The 20,380-nt window shown below is 38.3% G+C and overlaps 1 protein-coding gene across 4 annotated transcripts in view; it reads left to right on the top strand.

The window, feature by feature from the left end:
- LOC105470094 (anoctamin 6) overlaps positions 1-20,380 on the top strand; it is a 218,630-nt gene that overhangs the window by 81,819 nt on the left and 116,431 nt on the right. For all 4 annotated transcript variants that reach the window (XM_011721844.2, XM_011721846.3, XM_011721843.3 and 1 more), the window contains one exon: positions 7,677-7,756. In XM_011721844.2, coding sequence (XP_011720146.2) covers positions 7,677-7,756 — 80 coding nt within the window. The remainder of the gene's footprint in view (positions 1-7,676; positions 7,757-20,380) is intronic.

Here is a 20,380-nt window from a genome sequence, read left to right as displayed (position 1 = left end):
GAGTAAAAAAATGTTCTTACCCTGACAAAGTTTACATATTCATGAATGACTTTTTTTTCCTTCTTTTTTTAAGAAACAGTAGCCGAAGTGGGAATAATTGTAGAAATATCTTTGTTGAGAAGGGGGCTAGGTGCAGGGAGGGAGGGAAAACTTCTGCCTTGAGATAGATGGGAAAGACAGAGAACTGTAACAAAAACTATCAGTTCGAATTTGGAATTTGCATTCTAGAAATGATTAGAAGAGACTGCCACTTTTTTTGATAATGTAAATATTAAGTCATTGAGTTTACTTGCCAGTAACAAACTGGGGTAAGAGACTGATCTATCCAGATTCAGATATTTCCTGATTGACATTTCTTTTCATTAGAAACAAGTAACCAACATTGCCCAGAACGTTGTAGTTATTCAAAAATGTTTGCTGAATTAATGTTATCCCCTTCTATGCTTAAATTTATTTTAATATTTTAAAAGGGAATGAAGAACAGGGATTGTCAAGGTGGAAGTCAGAAAGAAAAATTGGTGCCTAATGAGGCAAAGGATGGTAAAACGTATTAAATATTGAAGTGAAAAATAGTGATAGCCAATATTTATATAGTACTTAAGAGTCTTCAAGTCAGTTTCATATATATGTCAGTTAGCTTATTCTCCACAGTGACCTTCTGATGTAGGCATTATAATCTGCATTTTATTGCTGAGGAAACAGACTTAGCGTTAAGTGATGTGCCTGAGCCTCAGGGCTAGACCATGTAGCACTCTTAGGATTCAAGTCCATTGTCCTGTGTAGCAATACACAGCCAGCATGCTCTTGAAAGCGACGCTTCTGTCTTTGTGTTTTATGTTTTATTACTAACATTCTTTGCATTAATAATGACTGAGTGGCTCTATTTTAAAATCTTGTTGTAATATCACAAGGCCTATACTCTACAAGCCTACAACCTCTTGCTAATATAGGAAGTAGAATTTCTCTCACCTCATTGTTTACCAAAATATAGCAAATCCTGTTAAACTGAGACCAGAGAGAGATTGGAACCCCTTAGAACAATTATGACTACCAGAGAATGATGCAGGAGGAGCAGGCGGGCAGGAATAGACTCAGCTGAAGTGATGTGGGGAGTGAGACTGGACAGGCCCAGCAATCTGGAAAGCACGAAGTGACGAGAAATGGTGGGCCCTGTATGTGGTTGCTTTTACTCTCTTTTTTTATTTGTTTATTTTGTTTTGTTTTTGAGATAGAGTCTTACTCGGTTGCCCAGGCTAGAGTGCAGGGGTGCAGGGGCCCAATTTTGGCTCACTGCAACCTCTGCTTCCTGGGTCAAGCAATTATCCTGCCTCAGCCTCCAGAGTAGCTAGCATTACAGGCATGTACCACCACGGCTGGCTAATTTTCTTATTTTTAATAGAAATGGGGTTTCACCACTTTAGCCAGGCTGGTGTCGAACTTCTTACCTCAAGTGATCCGTCCACCTGGCTTCCCAAAGTGCTGTGATTACAGGCGCTTTTTAAATTTATTTTTATTTTTATTTTTATTTTTTGAAACAGAGTCTCTGTCACTCAGGAGGCTGGAGTGCAGTGGCGCGGTCTCAGCTCACTGCAACCTCCGCCTTCTGGTTCAAGTGATTCTTGTGCCTCAGCCTCCTGAGTAGCTGGGATTACAGGCATGCGCCACCATGCCCAGCTAATTTTTGCATTTTTTGTAGAGACAGGGTTTTACTACATTGCCCAGGCTGGTCTCGAACTCCTGGTTTCAGATGATCCAGCCATGTGGTTGCTTTTAGAATAATGACTGGTGAGTGCTGGCATTCAGGTCAAATATCAGATGTATGCTGAGATCCGGTTTTCAGAAGTAGCTATCAAATGGAAGAAGAGTTTCAGGTACAAGACAGTGTGGCAGATCTCTAGACATCCTGCCCAATCTGGATATGTGAACATATCCTCATTCACAAGGTGATACGGGCCATTCCTTTGACATTTCTTTAGTTGTATACATTGACTAGATCACAGAATTCCTGAGGTTAGATTCTGTACCCTCCTTATCTTCGTACCTGTACTTATATCATCTAGCTCAATCCCTGGCATACGAATGTCTTTAGCCACTTGCCAGAATATTCTATCTGTTTACCCTGTGGAGCTGTCCCATTAGTTCTAATTGTGAATGCTATATAAATAAGTTTCACTACATTGTTTTTTTCTTTTTTTTTCTTTTTTCCAAATTGTATTAGTCTGTTATATCTCTATCTGGCTATATTGAAGCAGTTATTTGCTGATTTTTAAAATTTATACATACAATACTATTTTAATTTCTTATCAACTTATATCTAACATCAGGAGTTCCTTGGATTATTCACAGCAGCTCAGGAGACAAATTAATGTATTTTAAAGGATGTGCAATTTTGGAATCAGACAGGTTTAGATTCCCATTGTGTCACTTTGCATGGTTAACTTCATTTAGCTAATAACCTTAATTATTCTTCATCTGTGAAAACAGGGACAAAAATAGGATTAAATAAAATAAGATATTTAGAAGTACCAGGCACAAAATACTAGGTACATTTCTGTTTACGTTTCTTCATATCATTGAGTCTGTTACATGAACTTAATTTGTATTTATATAGTGCTTTATTTTTTTTTTTTACGACATGCTTGTGAATTGTCATTTGTATCTTTGCCCAACTTTGTGAGATAACCAGGGAAAGTAATGTTATCACTAGCTTTAGATAAATAAACTTGAGAATAAGCATTGCCAGGGATCATGCAGCTAAGAAATTACAGAATCAGAACTTGAACCCAATCAATCCCCTTAGTCTATACCCAGTGCCCTTTGTGCCAGGCCCTGGTATACTTTTACTTGCTCTCTATGTATATATTCACTATCTCTCTGATAATTTTAATGGCAACCAATCCCCATAACAGATGAGTTGTTGGACCCAGCCACCTGCCATGCTTAGTGCTAAGTTGGATAAATTGTGGATGCCTAATTCTGATTATCTTTATTCCTAGGACACTACATATTAGGTATTTGGGGTTTTAATCATGAGTTTCCTGAGATCATTTTGTGTTTTCTCATAGATAATGGATTGTCTAAGTTATAAAATTGTAGACAATGGCTCTTTTTATTGGCCAGTTTATATAAGTCTCAAACAACTTTGCTGTATAGATTTTCTCTTTATTTTGCAATTGGGACAATGGATGTTAGTTATTCCATTTCTAATTGGTAGACAAGTAATCATGTGAACTGCAACTTTCTGCTGAGGCTTCCAGTGTTGTGTTATTAATATGACTGGGCCTCTAGAAATTTCTTTTGGGCCCTTCATTTTGGATTATCAAGTAAGTCAGAAGTGGTACCACCAAGGACTTTATTGCTTCAATTTCACTGTACTAATTGCATTGATAAAAATTTTTAAAGTATGCTCTTTATTTTTTCACTAAGTGTTAATGTAATTAATTCTATTGAATTTAGGAAAGGTAGCTATTTAGTGTGTTTTGTTTTTGACCCAAATCATCAATTATTCAATGTTTACCTATAGTAATCCAGTTGATAGTATTCTTACAGTACTTCATAAATCTGTCTAGTGTGGCACTTAGAAATGACACTAAAATTAACATTAATTATGTCTCAGGTTTCTTTCTTCAAGAAAACGGAACCTTGTCTGGTTCTTTTTGGCTTCCCTAGGGCCTTACAACAGTGTCTGCAAAAATATAAAGTAGATTTTGATGTTTGTTGAACCTGATTTTGAACTGCACTTTCATTGTACATCCATGCAAAATCCCACTAACATATCAAGACCAAGGTTTTTGTCATATTAGAATAAATAGTTTTTAGTTTTCTAGTCAGCCTTTTGATGAACAGATAACAGAGGTCCCGAATACTGTTGTTCCAAGTGCCGAAATTAAATGAACTAATCATGATGCCACTGAAGATAGTACTTGTGCTGTATAAGGCTGAGGCATAGTGACAGTACTAAAAATACATGTCAACATATTACGTTAAGAAAAACATGATTTATATAAGGAAAGAAATGAAATTAACATATTTGCCTTTTTAGACTTTTGTCCTGATTCTGCTCATTTTAATACAGGCCCTCAGAGTCACCTTGATTTTGACTATTTTATTTTTGCTGAGAAATGAACTTTTTCAGTTGTGTTAGATTACCATAAATGAGAATATCAAACAGTAACTAGAGCCCCTCAGTAGTGGGAGTATAATTATCGTAGTGGCCTCATAAATCATTTGCTTCCCAGCACTCTATCAGGTCATGAGAGCAATAGCTGTGGCTTTGTTCTACCTAGATGATGTTTCAATAAAGCCATTTCTGTTTTTATTCACTCAGATTTACAGTTTTTTCTTTGTATTGACATTAACCAGTGAATCTATTTGTTTCCATTACCAGCAGAATAACTGAAACTATAAATAGTTCTAATTTCTTTCACAAATCCATAGATACCATTTATTGGGTAGAACATCTGGGTAATCTTGTTTCTCCTCTGTCTTTAGGCAAAGTGTATACTTTCTTAAGCTTGTCCTTTCATTTAGAAAAAAGAAAAAAAAAATCAACTTTAGCAGCTCTGTATGTTGACCTTAGATAACAGATAAATTGGGCATCTAATCATCTAGGAATCTAGATAAGGTGCCAAGTCACTCCATCAGATTTATAATACTGGTGTGTAAAAAAAAAAAAACCCAACCCACAATATTATGTTTCCTTGTTTGCTGGTTCTGCCAAAAACCAAAATATCATAAATACCATGGATATAATTTCTTTAACATCTGTCTTAATACTATAAAAAGATTAGGTCTTTTCTTCCAAATGTAAAGCAAGCTGCCCAACACCAACTTAAGAACACACTTATCATAGCCTAGCATATAAGCACATTTTAGCAAGTTTTAAAGATGGTCTGTAGGAGTGTAATTATCTTGGACAACTGTTACACTAGAATAACCAGTTTAGTATGTTACAACTCTCTTGGTGTAACAGACTATGCAGTGATTACTATAACCCTCCAGGAGTTCTCAGAGGCAAGCACCTTAATTTTGGCAATGGTTGCAGCTCTTCAAGCCTTTGCTCATCTCATCTGTTTTCTGTTTCTGCTTTGGTTCACACATAGGGTGTCCTCTAATGAACTCAGTTTTTCAGAAGAGTTAGAATCACTTGATTGTACTGTCATTTCTACTGGCATTTCTTTTCAGTTCTTAAGTATACAAAGATGTGAGGTATTTTTTCCCCCAGATTCTGTGTGAACCTAAAATTGAATCCAGGCCAGGAACAGTGACTCTCATCTGTAATCCCAGCACTTTGGGAGGCCGAGGCAGGCAGATAATGAGGTCAGGAGTTCAAGACCAGTCTGGCCAATATGGTGAAACCCCTCCTCTACTAAAAATACAAAAAAAACTAGCCAGGTGTGGTGGCAGTTTTGTAGTCCCAGCTACTTGGGAGGCTAAGGCAGGAGAATTGCTTAAACCCGGGAGGTGGAGGTTGCAGTGAGCTCAGATTGTGCCACTGCACTCCAGCCTGGGCAATAGAGGAAGACTCCATCTCAAAAAAAAAAAAAAAATGAATCCAAATATTAGATTTCTTAGTGAGGTGCCAAACTTAAGTGTTTGGTAACTGAATTGGCTGAATTATTGACTGATACTTTGGTTTTGTAAACAATCACGTAGAGATCTCTTTTGATTCTGCCCTATATGTATGTTGAGATTTCTTCTTTTGGGTCACTGAATTTTTCTAGAACAGTAGGAACCCAGCCTTCTCTTCTGTAAAAGCTTTTAATGGATTAAGGGAAAATATAGTATGCATTTTTAAAAGTCACTACAAAGCCAAGATAAATCACACACAATAAAATTAAAAGCATTATGTATTTTTTCTTTTTGAGACAGAATCTTACTCTGTCACCAAGGCTAGAGTGCAGCAGCATGATCACAGCTCACTGCAGCCTCAACCTCCCAGGCTCAAGCAATCTTCCCACCTCAGCCTCCTGAGTAGCTGGGACTACAGGTGCAAACCAGCACGCCCGGCTAATAAAGAAGGTTTTTGTAAAGATGTCTCACCACATTGCCCAGGCTGGTCTCAAACTCCTGGGCTTAAGCACTCCTCCTGCCTTGGCATCCAAAGTGCTAGGTTTACAAGTGTGAGTCATCATGCCCAGCCAAAAGTAAATTTTTATAGTTTTATACTTATTCCATACTCAAACTCTCCAGTTTTGAAAAATAAGTCCTTTATAGCTGGTTTGTCCAAGTTAGGATCCAATTGAGGACCCTGTATTGCTAGTGGTTATGTCCTTTAGAGCTCTTTAAATTTGATCTCCCTTGTTAATGTCATTGACTTGTTAAAGAGGCTGAACCTATTGATAAATGAGAATATTTATTTAAACTTAAACATTAAATCTTTTAGTTTACTTAAATATTTAAGAATATCTCTTTACATTTATTCAGAACATTGTTACATAGCAAAAATTCTATTCAAATTTTTCCACGTTAAAAAAAAAAAAAATAGTTATTTACATCTTGTTGGTTTAAACCAGGATCCAGTCCAGAACCACATGCTGCAAATGATTGTTATCCTGGAACAATTTGTTTTATTCATGTCAGTAACTTGTTGACAAGATGGAACTATAGCATCTTGCAGAATGACCTCCCTTCTGGATTTGGTTCTCTATCCCTCTAACACTGCACTTGTCCAATATGGTAGCCACTAATCACAAATGGCTATTGGGCTTTTGAAATGTGCCTAGTCTGAACTGAGATGTGCTGTGAGTATAAAATAGACACTGGATTTCTAGACTTAATACAAAAAAGGTAAAATATTTTATGAATAGTTTTCTACATTGATTACATGTTCAAATGATAATTAGGGTAGTATGGGTTAAATTATGTTATTAAAATTAATTTCACCTGTTTCTTTTTTTTTTTTTTTTAATGTATCTCCAAGTAAATTCTATCTGGCTCCCATTATATTTCTATCAGATTTAAAATAGCCAGGCATGGTAGCTCATGCCTGTCATCTCAGCACTTTGAGAGGCTGAGACAGGAGGATCGCTTGAGGCCAGGAGTTCGAGACTGATTAGCCTGGGTAACATAGGGATACCCCAACTCTACCAAAAAAAAAAAAAAAAGTTTTTTAATGTTTTTAAATTAGCCAGGCATGGTAATACACACCTGTGGTCTCAGCTACTTGGGAGACTGAGGTGGGAGGATCACTTGAGCCCAGGAGGTCGAGGCTGCAGTGAGCTGTGATTGTGCCACATACTCCAGCCTGGGTGACAGAGTGAGACCTTGTCTCAAAAAAATAAGAAAGAAAAAATTGCTACCCACCAAGGGACTCCACAGCAGTACCCTGATGTGTAATAGCACAAAGAACATCAGTATACTAAAGGGTTCCTTAGCTAGACTTTTGTAACATTTGGTTGCTGTGTACCAGCTAATAATTTTCAGTGGTAGACCTTGCCTAGAGAATTTTAAGACCTAGTGTTCTACAATCCTGGCATCGTCTGGTAGATCCAATAGATGAAACAGCTGCTACAGATTTTTAACTATCTTGATAGCTGAAAGGGTTAAATAATATAAACCTGTCAATGCGCTACAAATGCTAATAACCCGGTGCTGCTGATTTAAAAGTAAAGGACTATGTGAGCCAGTGCAAGTTCGTGCTTCATTTGTTTATGTATTCATTCATTTGTTTTTAGTGTTGGAAAACCTTGGACAGACAATTATCCCCGATTTGGGATCACTGGAAAGTCAGCATGATTTTCGAACCCCGGAGTTTGTGAGTACTACTCCTTTATCTTAAATTTGTATTTGCTAGCTAAGAGATTTTTCACAAAAAATTTTACGAAAAACTTTTTCATAAAAGTTTTTTTATGAATGCATTCCTTCAGTGGCTATAGATCCTGCATAGATCTTATGGCAGGGACTGTGCGTTCAGAGCTCTGGTGTCTCTCGGGAATAGGTTGCTCAACTTGATTGTCTCAGCATCATGCTCTATAGGTTTGTTCTTCATATTGTTCATGTAATTTTAAATGGGAATTCATTTTGTAATAAAATAGCATCTTGTTTCTGAAACTCCTGTTCCATTCATTGATACCATTGCTATCAGTATCTGTTGTTAGTAACTCTGGAAAGCAGTCTCTAAGCATATACAGGTACATTGACCAGGGCCAGTCACTGGTAGCGAACATAGTCTACTTTCCCTTTCATCCTGGAGCTTTCAGTGATACAACCTACATGTATCTCGTAGGGCTAGGAATATTCTGTTGGTTGTTTCTACCAGGAAGGGAGCTAAATGCTCCCACTAAATTCGACTGATTAAAGATTAGCCATGGTTCCTACCCTTAAGGAATTAAAAATCTTATTAGATGCTACTGTGATTTTATTAATGCCTTGTTTAAAGAAAATTAAGCACATAGGATGCCTTGTGCAAAATATCCTTACTACTGAATAGATTTTTACATTAGGCTCATTTGGAGGAGGGGATGGGAACAAGTGTTTCTGTGACTCATGTACCATATTATTGCACCAGATGTGTAGGAGAAACATGCCAGGATCCACTTACATTTCCTGATTTTTGTCCCTGTTGCAAATGGCCTACCACTTCAGGAATGCATAAATCTTTTTAAATTTATCTTCAAAGTGTGATATACAATCACCACGCCAGTAATTGGCAGAGCACGATTGTATTATTGATAAAGACCCGAAAAAACCTCATTATGTGCTTTTTCTGTTCTTGCTCACTCTTTATGGATTGCCTAGTCAATTCAACCAAGAGTAAAGAAACCAGAGTGCTCTGGACTGAAAAGGGATGGCACATAAAACTGTATCCACAATGCAGTTTTATTTCAAAGTGTGGGACTCCTGTGGTGTACTAGCAGATTGCCTATTGTGAAAATCACCTGGATATAATAGAAAGACATAGTATTCAACAACTTTCCTATTATATTCAATAAGATTTCTGGTAAAGGGAAACTGTGAATGCCCACCAATATTCCTGCATCTTAAAGTACCAGAGCAATTTTGTGGTTTTTCTGACTTTTGCAGTTAGAGACCGAAAGCAGAATTGTCACAGACATTTCACATTTGAGTATAATACTGGTAGACACTCATGAAGCTGCCTTTTTTGTTGTTTTGTTTTTGTCTCCTTTTGTTGATACTCTTAAAGCAACATTTCTAATCTAAAAAAAAATGTGTGCAACAAGGTGTTGGTGCGCCTGGTAAACCTATACATAGCTCACACCAATTTCCTATGTGAAAATAAAAGTATTTTCCTCAGGAACAACCTTGAGTGTATTGCAGTGTTGCAGAGCGGCAAGTCTCTGCTGTGTTGTTGCCACAGATGAGGCAGATACACCGATAATCTTCCTCCACCTTCAACATTAACTTCTTGAGTACCACATTTTCCTTTTCAAAGTGGAAGAAGACAGCTAGTCTAAGCTAGAACGACCAGGGGTGGAACTCCAGGCTCACAGAATACATTTACCTTATTGAAAGACTTGTTTTCACAGTGAATCTGAGAACACCCAAGCTGGAAGGAGATTCTTAGGCTAAATCCCCACTATTTTATTTTTCACTCTCATGCTTACAGAATTACCGTTGAGTCATATTGTTAGATTGCAGTGATGGCATTGGAAACTGTTAATCACATAGTCCTGTATGTGTGGTTGATACCAGATTTCTATATCCTGGCTATTATCTTTCTCTAGTTATGGGTTCATAACATGTTCAGGAGAGAATCTGGGATTTTCTTGTGCTGCATAGATTTTCACACATCTGATGCTCATTAAGGCCACTTCTTTGCGTAACTGCTTGTGTTTTCTCCTTAGCATCAGCTTAACCAGCATACTCCCAGTTCCACAGTAAACATAAACTGCTGTCTCCATGGTAAACAAACAGAAGGTGTAGAAGTGGTGCCTTGAGAATAGGGTGCCCAGGGGAATCAAGCATTACATTTAAGGTCAGCTCTTTTTGTAGACAGAAGCTTACAGCGTCAATGAAAATGGGTGGCTCCCATTGTATAGGCAGGCAAATGCCAGGACAAAATCAGGTAAGTTGATTCAAGCCACATTTTAAAATCAGAAATGGGCGTCACAGTACACACCTTGGAGCAGAAAGAATCCAAAGGCAAAGCAAAATTGAAAAAAGACTGAAAAGAGGAATAAAGGGAGCTGAAAAATCAATATTCTATTTTTCTCCATCTGGCATTTTGGAAGGTCCAACTGCAGTTTGCGGAGTTGAACCGAAAGAAAGCAAAGCCTAGTTCATGTTTACTCGGGCCTTATCCTCAAATAGTTCAGATTTTAGAAGGATCAAGAGCCTAGTGTTTTTATACAATGGGGTGTATTTATAGAGTTTGGCTAACAGGGAGACTAAAATGCTTATCATTATTAGTTCATTTCCTTCGGAATGTATGTTTTTCTTTCCTTTGAAATGAGGCCTGAGACAACATTGCCAGTTGAATAGTCTAGGTTGCTGGCATCATAAGCACATTCAAGTTTTCCTTCACAGCTCAGGTGTCTCTAATGTGACTAGTTGGGTAAAGCCAGCACTGCTGTATATATAGTGTGCATAAATCACAGTGAAATAAATGCTGCTGTGAACCTCCCACATGGCCTGGAGGCCGCAGCCTACCTTGCTCTTGGCAGCATCTTCACTGGCTTCTTCTCTCACTTGCTGCAGAGTTTGTCCATTGATTACCTGTCACCTGCATATTTGTGTTGTCTTCTCCAGCTCCTGCTCCACTTTGCAGACTGAGGCAAATAAGTTTAGCCAAACTATGCAAAAATGGTGAGTGGTAAACAGAGATGTGAACATAAGGTGCGTGTGTTCTTGCTACCCCAAAGCTTATGAGGAGCTGGGAATGTGTTGAAACTAGAAACTGACATAGACACACTCCAAGGTAAGGTGGGTGTGTGGGTGAGAGTCCAGGTAAAAGGGACCCGGCAAATACTAGCATTAGAAAGTAACTTGATGATCTTGCTGTGGTGGGAAACTGTCTCAATCCTGGTTCAGTTTTTTGTTTAAGCACAATGAAATCTGTTTGATAACTTGTTTCATTAACATTTTATCATGAACATTTTCCCACACTGTTTTGTTTTTTCCAACATTGTTACTGTCTCTGACATTATTTGTTCAATATATTGATAAGCATAACTCATCCATTGTTACCTTGAAAGCAGTTAGTTCAAGGAGGATGTAGTCAGGAAAATGGTGGCATAGCCAGATGTTCTGGAACTATGTGAATGGTGACTATCATTTGGGTACATGGAAGAAAATAGATTAGGTATGTGATTACTCTGGGGAAGGGAATCGGTTAAAGTGAGGCTGGTAACTGAGTACCAGAGACTCAGATAACCTTGTAGAGTTCAGTCTTAAAAGTAGAGAGTGCAGAAATAGGCCATGTGATTCAAACTGAGGATGGGGAGGTGTCCACATGGTGATGGAGCAGATAAATGTTGTTCTGCAACGTAGTTGCATGCAGGATATCCCACACTTCCCCCCAGTTTGCCCAATCCCAGGTCTGGTTAAGAGCAAAGGAGATCTAAGGGGCAGTCATGGCGGGCCCGTTAGACCCCAGGTTGATTCCAAGCCCCAAGGAGTTGAAAAAAAATAACTGGAGATGTAGGGGGAGGAGTAATGGTCAAGGCTATTTCTAGAAACCCTGACTCAGCTGACACTGACCCAGGAACTCAGATGGGCCAGTTGCCTGAGTACACATGGGCTGACGGATGGGATGTGGGAAAAGATTCTGATCTAGCAGTGGTGAATCTGCTTGCAGCAAGCAAAGATACTGCCATGGATAGAAATCAGGTTGTGGTCAACATGAAAACACAAGGAAGAAAAGAGAAAGCCAAGGAATTATGTTTTATGATCTGAGACTGACTAGTAATACCCCCATTTTCCAGCCTTTCTAGAACTCAAGGTTTATATATAACCCTACTGACTTTTGAGAAGCTGGAAGATTCCCACTGCCTCTGATCTCTTGCCAACCGAGGATGTTTTTCATTGCTTAGTCTCTACGAAATTTGGAATAAGTAATAAGAATTTGGGATGGCAAAAGAGTGTTAGGTTTATAATAGGATAAATTAGGGATGATGATGAGCAACCACAGGATTTAGAAAGGCTAAATAGAAAAATAGACTCAGGAAGATGAAGATTAAAGGAGAACAAATATATGTCCCATTAATTAAGCATCATAGATACACAGAGAGAAGGAAGTCTGAAGAGTGATTATCCCCCTTTGAGATTTTGTGTAACTGACTCTTTGAGGGAAGATACTACTTTATAGAAAAATATTTTTGATTCCCTGAAATTCAGTTTGATTATCTTCAACCATATGAAAACACATGTGATCCCAAGGAAGAGTTAAAATATTAGTTTACTAAAATATTCATTCGATATCTACTATTTTAGATGAAGAAACAGAAAAAAAAATCCCTGCACTTGTGGAGCTAACATTTTGATGGGGGAGACATAAAACACAAAATAAACATGAGATAATCCTTTAGAGAAAAAGTAGGGATTATGTGTGTGTATGTGGAGTGGGGGGTGACAGTTTTAAGTAGGGTGTTTAGGGAATATCTCACTGAGAAGTTGCCAAGTGAAAAAACCTCAAGGTGCTGCTGGAGCAAGCGCTTTGGAAATCTGTAGGAAGAGCTTTCCCAGCAGAAGGAGTAGCATAAGCAGAGGCCTCAAGGTAGGAGAGTTGGTTAGATACATTTAAGGAAATGGAAGAACACTGGCTGGAGTAGAAAGATCGAGAGAATAATAGATATGAGGACTTCATAGCCCATTGTAAAGACTTTGGTTTTACTCTGAGTTGGGAAGTCATTTGAGGGTGAGCCTTTGGAGAGTAAACTAGCAGATTTTGAGCAGAGGAGCAACCTGAACTGACCTGTTTTCATAGGATCCCTTGGACTGTCCTGAGAATAGATTATGGAGGAGCACAGCAGGGGCAGAGAGACCTATTAGACTATCTCAGGTATCCAAGGGAGAGATGGTGGTGGGTTGGTCCTGAGTGTTATGGTGGTACAGAGACATACTCAAATTCTGAATACATTCTGAGGGTAGAAGCAATAGAATTTGTTGATAGATCAAATGTGAGAAAGAGCAATCAAGGAATGACTCCAAGGTTTTGATCCAGAAGACTGTGGAAGGAGCAGTTTAAGGATAGGATATACAGTAGAAAAATCAAAATTCTGTTTTGGATATGTAAAGTTTGAGACATTCAGGTGGAGATGTCAGTTTACAGTGGGATATATGAACCTGGAGTAAGAGTTAAAGAGGGGGACCCAACTCCCGATCTGAGAGTTGTCAGCACACAGGTGATGTTTAAAGCCATGGGACTGAATGAGAGCAGCGAGGAAAGCAGTGAGATAGAATAGAGAGGAGATACTGGACTGAGCCCGGGGGCACCAGTGTTTACAGGTCACAGAGATGAGGAAAAATCAGCAGGACAGGCTGAGCCAGGAGGAGCCAGTGAGGTGGGAGGAAAGTGAAGTGCTTTGGAAGCCAGGTGAAGAAAGTATAAAGTAGAAAGGAATGACCAAATTCTGATGGTGATGCATAATTGACCATTGTATTTAACAACAGGGAAAAGACCATGACAGGAAGGGTTTGGGTTGAGTGGTAGAATCCAAACCTTATTAGAAAGGATTCAAAACAGAATGGAAGAAGAGGAACTGGATACAGAGAATTTAGGTAACACTTGTGTGTGTGTGTGTGTGTGTGTGTGTGTGTGTGTGTGTGTGTATAAATATATATATATATATATATATATATATTTTTTTTTTTTTTTTTTTTTTTTTTGCCAAGCAAGAATACAGAGAAACGGGGTAGTACTTGGAAGGGTGATTACTGTGAAGAGAGTTTTAAGATGGCAGGAATTACTGTTTGTCAGGTAGTGGGAGCAGTTCAGTAGGGAGAGAAAATCTGATGACACAAGAGTGAGAGGGAAGAATTACTGGAATAATGTCCCTGAGAGGGTGAGAAGGGAATCCCATCTGCAAGTGGAGGGATTGGCCATAACCGTAGGGTCTGTTCCTTCTTAGAAGGAAGAGGGAAGCCAGCATATTGGGACACAGGTGAAATTAGTTCAATAGATTTGATAGTGGAAGATTGCTGAATCTTTTTGTTGATTGGTTTTCATTTACCAGTGAAATGGAAAGCAAGGCATTAGCTAAGATTGAGGGAAAGGGGATCTGAAGAGAGAAGAAAGGGATGAGACACTCATCTGGAAGAGTGGGAAAGTGAATGCACTGGGGAAATGGAATGTCATTGCTTCCAGTGATGAAAGCCTACTCAAGGGTAGTGATCATGGTCAGGGTTGGGTGGTTGTGTGTTTTTCCCATTCAAGTCCAGCTTCAGGGAGCAAGTGTGGAATAGATACAGTTTGATTTAACCAATGTGGAGAGAGAGAGAGCAGGCTAACTGGAGAAACCTGGAAAAAGTTCTAGGCTTTCTGAGCTGGGGCCAGGGCCTCTGTGGGGCTGACGATCCTGAATTTATAGTCCTACCGCACTGCCCTGCTGTGTGGCTTTCTCCAACATCATTCAGACAACGAGAATGCAGATAGCAGCCTTCAGCCAGAGTTGGGGCTTTGTAGGTGGGCATTATGGAGAGTACAGTATTGGCAAGATGTCACTGAAACAGTGAGCTCTGGAATGTGGCCCTAAAGATGGAAGGAAGGGAAGAAAGAAGAGGGTTGGCAGATTGATTAGAAGAAGTGAAGGGGCCCCTGGGGTCTTGTGAAATGAATAGGTGATAGAGTTGTGGTTAGAAAGAGGGATTCTTAAATAAGCGCTTTTTGAATATTTCTTAAATAAATGCTTCTTGAATTTTTCAGGATGGCAAGGGCCAGGGTAGGACTATGGCATTACTGCATGAAAGGGAGAAGGTGATTGGCAGTAAGAAGTGAGGCTACTGAGGGACCAGAGTGCATTGGTCATGTCGTGTCTCTGGATGCATAGGTCCTGGTCTGATGAAGGACACACAGTGAAGAAGAACATGTGAGCCCGGAATCAGAATTTCAGCGAACCAGGAGCAGCAGCTGGGAATTTGGAAATGATAGACTTGAGGAAGCTTTGGGGTTGTATTCTATTCACATGGACCTGAAATGAATTTTCTTCCAAGAACATTGAGGAGTAATGGTCTGGAAGTGGCTCTTGGGAAAAGAACATTAATCTTCTTTGCCCTGAGGTGTGAAAGGTATGAGAGAATCAGAACCAGCTGCCCACAGGTCTACAAATTTTTGCTTGCAGGTTTTGTCTCAAAGTGGGTTCAAAGATCTATTTTCACCTTTTTTTTTTTCCCCCTGAGTAGTCCAGACTTAGTTTTGGTTATTTCTGAAGCAACTGAATTGGTGTTGGGGCTACTGAGAAATATTTTGGTCTATTTTATGCTCAATCCAAGACCTGTCTGGCTAATTCCAGAAACCCAACTAAAGTCCCAAGGTCTGCCCACAGACTTCCAGATCTTCAGGATCAGAAAGTCTGGGAATAAGGCATTTTAATAAGTCAAGCATTTTTTCACTTGAACTTACACTCTTTTGCCTTCTATAAACAAAGAAATATGATGTCTTTGCCTTGTGTCTTTGGCCCTAAGCTTGCCAAACTAAAAAAGAAAAGAAACTCAACCAAAAAATAAAACCAAACAAAGGAACATTAATTTGGCAAAAGGACTCTCAAAAGGGGGAAATGAGATCAGAGATAAACTGACTAGTAAGAATTGCTAAATTGGCCCATTTGCTGTGGTAGGAATTCACATGGCATTTCAAGGTTGAAAGCTTTTTGTGCATTCAAGAACAGAAGGTGATGGAATGTGCATTTTTGTCTGAATATGGAGGAATATTTATTTGCTCTATGTGGCTGATTCAAAAGCTAAATTCATGGATTTGTTAGGATTGGGGAGTATGAGCAAAAGTGAAGCAGTTCAACATGCAAAGATGTCATTTAGAAATTTTTTCAGAGTCACTTCTTTGGAATATAGAATGTTATTTTCTCAGAGAAACAGTCATAAATGGTGATTAAGTTGCTGGGCCCGGTCAGACAAGACCTGCTAAAGCCAATTTAACTCAGAAGGCTAACAAATGATCATTCTGTACTAATAATCCTCTTGAACACTCTAATCTTTTATTTTTTCCATTCTTAGCATAAAAATGTGAGTGTAAAATGAAAGTCCTCAGTGAGTCCAGACTTGTGAAAAAATGCTTAGCATGATCAGAGAGATTGATTGATTTTTGAGTTATGTGAGATGATGAAGAAGCAGTGGTTGGCCCACAGTTTAAGGAAGTCAATTTAACTGTATGAGATGAATGAGAGCTTCTATATTACTTTTGTCTTTTCTGAAAGTGAACTTTAGATTGATAATGGTTAAAAGGTCTGGTGAAGTCTACAGAAGCTCATGCTGCCCAAGAATATTTTAGAAAGGAGTATAATTGTTCCAAATGAGTTAACCAGGGCATTAAAAGCACTTGTCGATTTGCTTTGGGAAGTGCAGCGGTCGTCTCGAGGTGATACAGGGACTGGGACAGCTGCCAGAACCTAGTGGGGCAAATGTGACAGTTCTCAAAAAGGGGTGACGTTAGGGTAGAAGTTGGGCATAGGCTAAATTCTCATAAATGGAGACACTGGAGCTGGAGCACTAATCTCCATATTCCAGAATGAGATGTTTAAGATGAATATTAGAAAAAAGGTCATTAGGAGCCAACATGATGAGTTCAATAAAATAAGTCATCCCAAAATGAATACATTACTTTTTTTTAATGGAGGTTATTAGACTGACAGAATAGGAGAGCACCACAGATATTTTTGTGTGTTTTGATTTTAGCAAGATGTGTGGAAAAAAATGTATTTAAGTACAAAATGAAGAAATGTGTGCCTGGTGACAGCATGCTTATCTGGGCAATTGTTCTTAAAACTGTGGAATAATGGATGAAAATCAATTTCTAGAGGAGACAAAAATCAATATGAATTAAAGTAAATGCCTGCCCCTAATTAATAAATATCAGCTGTTTAAGTAATCAGCTTTTTAAGTAAAGAGCATAAGAGCAGAGAATAATGATGGATCACATGAAATGACTGGGTATTTGGTTAATGAAGCTCCATGTGAATTGAGCATGTGATAACAATGTCAAAAGGTTAATGAAAATCTAGGTTGCGTTTGTACCTGTGTCCAGAATAAAGGAAATACTCGGCTTTTCCTGCTCAGTATTGGTAAAGCTACCTCCCGTTCTGAGTGCTGACTTTAAAGGGGAGCATGTTGAGAGGGAATGATCAGCATGGTGGAAGATCCTGATATTTAGGCAAGAACATGACAGCAACATTTCAATATTTATCAAGAGTAATTGGTGGATAGCATTGCAAAATGTAGCATTAAGACCCATGAGGTATATATGAGCAACTAGATTTCATTTCAGTAGAAGGACGTTCTCATAATTAAAATACCTCACACCTTGGAGGGGATGAAAACAGATGAAATGGATAACAATCTAGCATGGGGATGATGAATGCCTGAACCAGGCCATGTCAGTGGGACATGGCAATTGGCAATTTCTAATTGATTGACTTGGTAACTGATAGAAAGTGGGGAATGAGGGAAAAGGAGGTTTCTGTGACGTCTGACCCCACTGAGTTTTATGCAGTTCGTTCATGTATCTGCATTGCTCCTTTTTTGTTTTTTTCCTCATGTAACATATTAGCAGCAGCCAAATGATGTAATTCCTTTCTCCATATAACAGTATTTATTCTACCTGGTTTTATTCCAGTATTTCCAGAAATCCTTAGCTGTAAAATGTCTTGTGAATTCCCACCCCACAAAGTATCACATTTGAAATTCAGCAAGCTATCTGTTATCTGGGGAATGTCAAAATTAATTTGACAAAAACATGGGTGAGGAAAGCAGGGAGGTCTGGGCATTCTGAACAAAGATGTAATATCAGTATTTACCATGGAACTCATTTGATTATAAGTCATCTAGAAGCATAATCACAATAATGGCCAGGAAAGCCACAGAAGCAAAATAATTGAGTTAAAGTTGAGAGTTTGCTGGCAAATAACCTCATTGTCTCATGACCTAAAAAGCAACATGGATGTAAAATGTTGTAATAAAAATTTAAAGAGAAAGACAGAACTTGGTGGGAATGTACACACGATGTGAATTCACAAGATTCCCAGAATATTGAAAAGGAGAGACCAGTGGGATTTCAGCCTCTGCCATCCCTCCCGTATTTTGAACTCTTGATTAATTTGGAAGACTGAAGGGCTTTGGAAAGATGATTTGAAATCTTTTTATTTCTGAGGTCTCATTAGTTAACTGTAGCTTTCCTTATTTTAATAAATAATAATAAAGTGCATTTTTACTATGAGTCTCAAATGTATTCCTCAAGTCTGTCTCTGGTAAGAAACTATAAATATGCTTTTAGCCAGAAAACTCTTAATGGCTCCTTGAAAAGGAAAAAGCATTTACAGCTCCTTCTTCCGAGTCACTCTTCGAAATGTGGAATAATATGACCGGACGGATTATAATAACTCCCGAACAGCATCTTCATTAATTATAATGGGCAAACCAATAATATGGATCTTTAGGATATTAGCATGTATTATAATATATCAAGTCAAGACCATACTTGTAGCTGGAATAAAATTTGATTGCAGATTTGTGTGTTTTGATTTTAGCAGGATGTGTGGAAAAAAATTGTAGATTTTTTCCCTGACTTCCTTAAAATAAAAACAAATAATGAAAATTTTGACAGATCATTCAGTGATGCTAATGGTGTCACTACCATTTCATGTACTTTCGTCTGCCTTAAGTTTTTTTAAAAAGCAAATATACTATCTGTGAAATATGAAGGAAGAAGGTTAAAAAGAGGTGAATTAGATGAGGGACTTCTGAGACTTTGGAAGTGTTTTTACTTATTTTGAATCTTCCTTTTTTGTAGGTGAAAGCCATTTTAAAGGTTCCCCTCCTAGGAAGTTGAACATAAGATGGACTTCAGGGAATTAGAAGCCCTATCTTTCCATGCAACCCTGCTCTCAGGCACCTGTGGACAAGTCACTTTTCCTTTTAGAACCTGTTTCCTCATATATAAAAAGCAGAAAGATCAGCAGTAGATGTCCTCACTGGGGTGTTGTTCAGCGACTGCATGGTGACTGAGAAACATTTTAGCTATCTTAAAATGATGTTCATAATAATATACTGAATAGTCTTATCTAACACTTATGGATGCTTGTAGTTGGCTAAGCACATTACAGGGAAAGGGCTAGCTAGGATTGAAAAGGCCACAGCCCTACGTTACTCAGCCCTGCCATACCCTGTATCATTGCCTTTCAAATGAAATCAGAGTGTTTTGGCATCAGGAATTAGTTCTATTCTTCTTAGAAGATCAGGCAAGAGCCTTGATGACTTGTGCCCCTGAGAAAGTACAGTTACAGACACTTCAGTACCTACCAAATTATCAACAGGTTGAGAATTAATCATACCCAGCAATATTATAAAATACCGACAGCACAACCTATCAATAAATATGTTGAGCACTTACACATGTTATATAATTTTCAGTGAACTAGAAATAGACTATTTAAGTTATGTACTATTCTGAATAAGCCACTATTAGCTTCACTAAATTTTGGAGTAAAATTTTCATTCAGTATATATTAATCAATACGCTTAGAGAAATACAAAGCAGTCTATCTCAGCATTTACCCACAGGGCCAAGAGTGGGCATACTGTTCACCTCAGTCTCCTGCATTGTCTTATTGTCTGACAAATGTTAGTTGTGCAGTTGATGCTGGTTGGTTGATTGAATGAAAGACTATAAGGCAGTGTGTAGTGTTTGATGAGCTCTGTTAGGCACTTAGGAAGTGCTAGAGGAATTCAGTTAGGGCTGTAGTTCTCAACCCTGGCTGTGCATCAGAATTACCTAGATCGTGCTTTTGAGATATGAAGGCCCAAGCTCCACTTTCATGTGCTTATCTTGGTCTTAGTAGAACCTGACTGTATTTATATAACATTTAAAAGATGACTATAATGTACACCCGGGTTTAAGAATCATTGCCTTAGAAAAATCAGGTCTGGGCTGGATGCCTATAATCCTGGCATTTTGGGAGGGCTAGATAAGAGAATTGCTTGAGCTCAGGAGTTCAAAACCAGCCTGGGCAACATAATGAGACCTTATCTCTACCAAAAAAAAAAAAATTATAAATACATGTATATACACACACACCACACACATATATACATATACACACACATATATGTGTACATATACATATTTATCTACAAAAAATATATACACATATATGTGTGTATATGTGTACATATACACACATATATGTGTACATATACATATATGTGTGTGTGTATATATATAAAATCAGGTTTGTATTTTTGAAGGAAATGGTAT

Source organism: Macaca nemestrina, chromosome 10 (genome assembly GCF_043159975.1).
Source record: "Macaca nemestrina isolate mMacNem1 chromosome 10, mMacNem.hap1, whole genome shotgun sequence".
NCBI lineage: Eukaryota > Metazoa > Chordata > Mammalia > Primates > Cercopithecidae > Macaca > Macaca nemestrina.
The sequence above is the reverse complement of the archived record's forward strand: the minus strand, read 5'-3'. Positions and strand labels throughout refer to the sequence as shown.